This window comes from Streptopelia decaocto, assembly GCF_964273445.1.
Source record: "Streptopelia decaocto genome assembly, chromosome: 5".
NCBI lineage: Eukaryota > Metazoa > Chordata > Aves > Columbiformes > Columbidae > Streptopelia > Streptopelia decaocto.
The window spans coordinates 71,231,126-71,233,625 of record NC_138659.1 but is presented as its reverse complement, the minus strand read 5'-3'; the positions used below and the strand labels follow the sequence as shown (position 1 = coordinate 71,233,625).

The window sequence follows — 2,500 nt, the reverse complement described above, 5'->3', positions numbered from 1 at the left end:
CATCTCCCTCAACAACCTTTTGATTGACTCTGCTTAGATCTGTACAGCAAAGCAGATAAATCGACATGCCACATGCATGCGATGCTTAATCATTTGTAATAGCCATATTTGCCCTGACATATAATTTGCTATATCAAGCCAGTTTTTTCTTGCTCACCAGTGTTCTGCTGCTTGGCCTTTGCTTTATAAAACATTTAATAGTTTGCTTTAAATACATCAACATGCTGATATATGGTTGCCCTTTGTATGCCTCCTCGAGAAATCGCGCACTTTCCTCCTGTTGTGCTTTGCATGGTTTGTCATTGGTGAAGACACCTCACGGTGGGAAAGAAGGGGTATTAAGGTCTTGATTTTCTGTCTTGTACAAGCAGCTACTCCCTGCATAAAGGCCATCAGTCCTAGTGAAGGCTGGACTACTGGTGGGGCTACTGTCATCATAATCGGAGACAACTTCTTTGATGGCTTACAAGTCGTATTTGGAACTATGTTGGTCTGGAGTGAGGTAAGCTATCTAAATTGGTGGGCTGTGAACTGTAACATTTTTCCATGAATGATTTTAACAAGCTGTCGATAGGCTATTGACATGAGGTATCATGAGATTTGGTTTCACGGTGCCTTTTTAACCATGAATTCGCATGTGACGATTGACAAGGCGGAGAGGGACAGACTCGAGGCACATCATGGCCCTCTAGTGGAAGCCTGGCTGTAGGAGGTCTCCCAGTACAATTGGACAATTAGTGTTAAAATTACTAGAAGTAGCCTTAAGGAGACATATGGAGGCAATTTTCATATGAATGATGCCCTGTGGCCTTTCCTGCAAACGAAAACCTAGTATCATTTACAGAGCTTTTTCTTAAAAAAAAAGACTTGTGGAACCCATAGATTCGAACGTGACAGCGAGAAGGGAGAATTTTGAGACGATGAGTATGATTGAAAGTCATTAAATATGTAAACTGGGTGGCATCAGACTTATCGGTGCCATCTTGACTTAAGGTATGTTCTGTGTGTGATTTTTGCAGCTGATAACACCCCACGCCATCAGAGTTCAGACACCGCCACGGCACATTCCAGGAGTTGTTGAAGTAACTCTCTCCTACAAATCCAAACAGTTCTGCAAAGGTGCTCCCGGCCGGTTCGTCTACACTGGTAAGTGTGCGGCTTCCTTACTCCTCGCAGGATAATAATTCCCATCTCTTAACGATATACAGGCAACACAAAGCATGAATGTTATTGCAATGCTGTTAAAAAATAGGGTGTGTCTCATAACCGCTGGTAGCTGGACCTCAAAATACCCGTTTGTATGGGCACCCAGAAGCTCTGGTGCCCGTCCGAGCCTCTTGGGTCTCAAAAATGTCTCGATGTCTGGTGAGCTGGAGCGCTCTCGCAAGACGCCTGTTGCTTCCTGTTTTCGTTTTGGCCAGAAATAGATTAACAACGGTATTTCCTACTCTGCTCCAGCCAGAGAAGGAGTTAAGAAGCATTCAGTGGTGAAAAATACTTTTCAGCCTATCTCTCCAAACTTTGTCAACTTCCCTAAAGGTTCAGTTGGAGTTTCAGGCACCGGTTCAAGTAGCTGTTGTTGGATCCAAATAACTTTATCCAACCTTATTCGCAATCTGGCTCTAAAAATTCTTTCAGACCTGAAACTTGAGATACAAACTCGCAAGCCTGGGAATGATTTATTTATGCCAATTCTTTTAAATACATTTGATTTTAATTTACAAGAGCACGAGAAAAAGTCGGAACTTTGTGGTTTCCAGTGGTTTTAATATGAAAATGCGTATTACAGTTTTACTGGCATTTAGTAATGAATTTGACTGAGGTGCTGGGAGGGAAAAGGGAGAAATAGCAATTTTTAATTTACCGGACTTTTGGATGAGGATTCTAGGTAATAAATTTGACGTGATGAATCAATCTCTCTTTTGAAAACAAAGAGCCTTTAACTGTTTACTCGACAGACTGCAGGGATTTGGGGAGAGTTCTTGCTGCTTATTGGGTAGATAATGCAGATTGCAGATGATGTGCAGATGATGTGCATTTTGATGAATATTTTCCCACTAGACTACAACTGTTTCTATCTATTAATTTAGATCTAATGGGAAAAGTGCGTTCCTGGGTAGTTTTAAGCTAGGACTTTTGAAACAGGTAACACATGGTGGCTATGGTTTTCTGTCTGCCTCAGATCTATCCCTGAAAATGAACTTTTAAGTGAAGGTGATACCTGAGATTTATGTCTTCCAGCTGTCCCCAAAGAAATCACAACCTGAGCAAAACCAATGCTCATGTGCACACCCGTGCACCTCATTCTGGCTGCCGACGGACAGAATATTTACGTTTTCTGGATCTTTCCCTTTGGGTTGTTACCGGAGTTAAAAAATGGGGTGGTGGAGCCCATGGTGCTTTTGGTGCTAACAACATATCTGGAAAGTGGATGTTGTTCTGTGCTCTGCTGCAGAGGTGGTAACCTCTGGTTACACCTTAAAAATGCCCTTATGAGCAC

General features: G+C 42.3%; 1 protein-coding gene across 11 annotated transcripts in view; it reads left to right on the top strand.

Moving 5' to 3' along the window:
- The window catches only part of EBF3 (EBF transcription factor 3), a 118,805-nt gene that overhangs the window by 84,534 nt on the left and 31,771 nt on the right, over positions 1 to 2,500 (top strand). For 6 of the 11 annotated variants that reach the window (XM_082054330.1, XM_082054327.1, XM_082054324.1 and 3 more), the window contains exons 9-10: positions 372 to 502; positions 1,020 to 1,146. In XM_082054330.1, coding sequence (XP_081910456.1) covers positions 372 to 502; positions 1,020 to 1,146 — 258 coding nt within the window. Of the gene's footprint in view, positions 1 to 368; positions 503 to 1,019; positions 1,147 to 2,500 lie in introns of all 11 variants that reach the window. The other 5 variants (XM_082054322.1, XM_082054321.1, XM_082054328.1 and 2 more) reach the window with 1 other exon arrangement.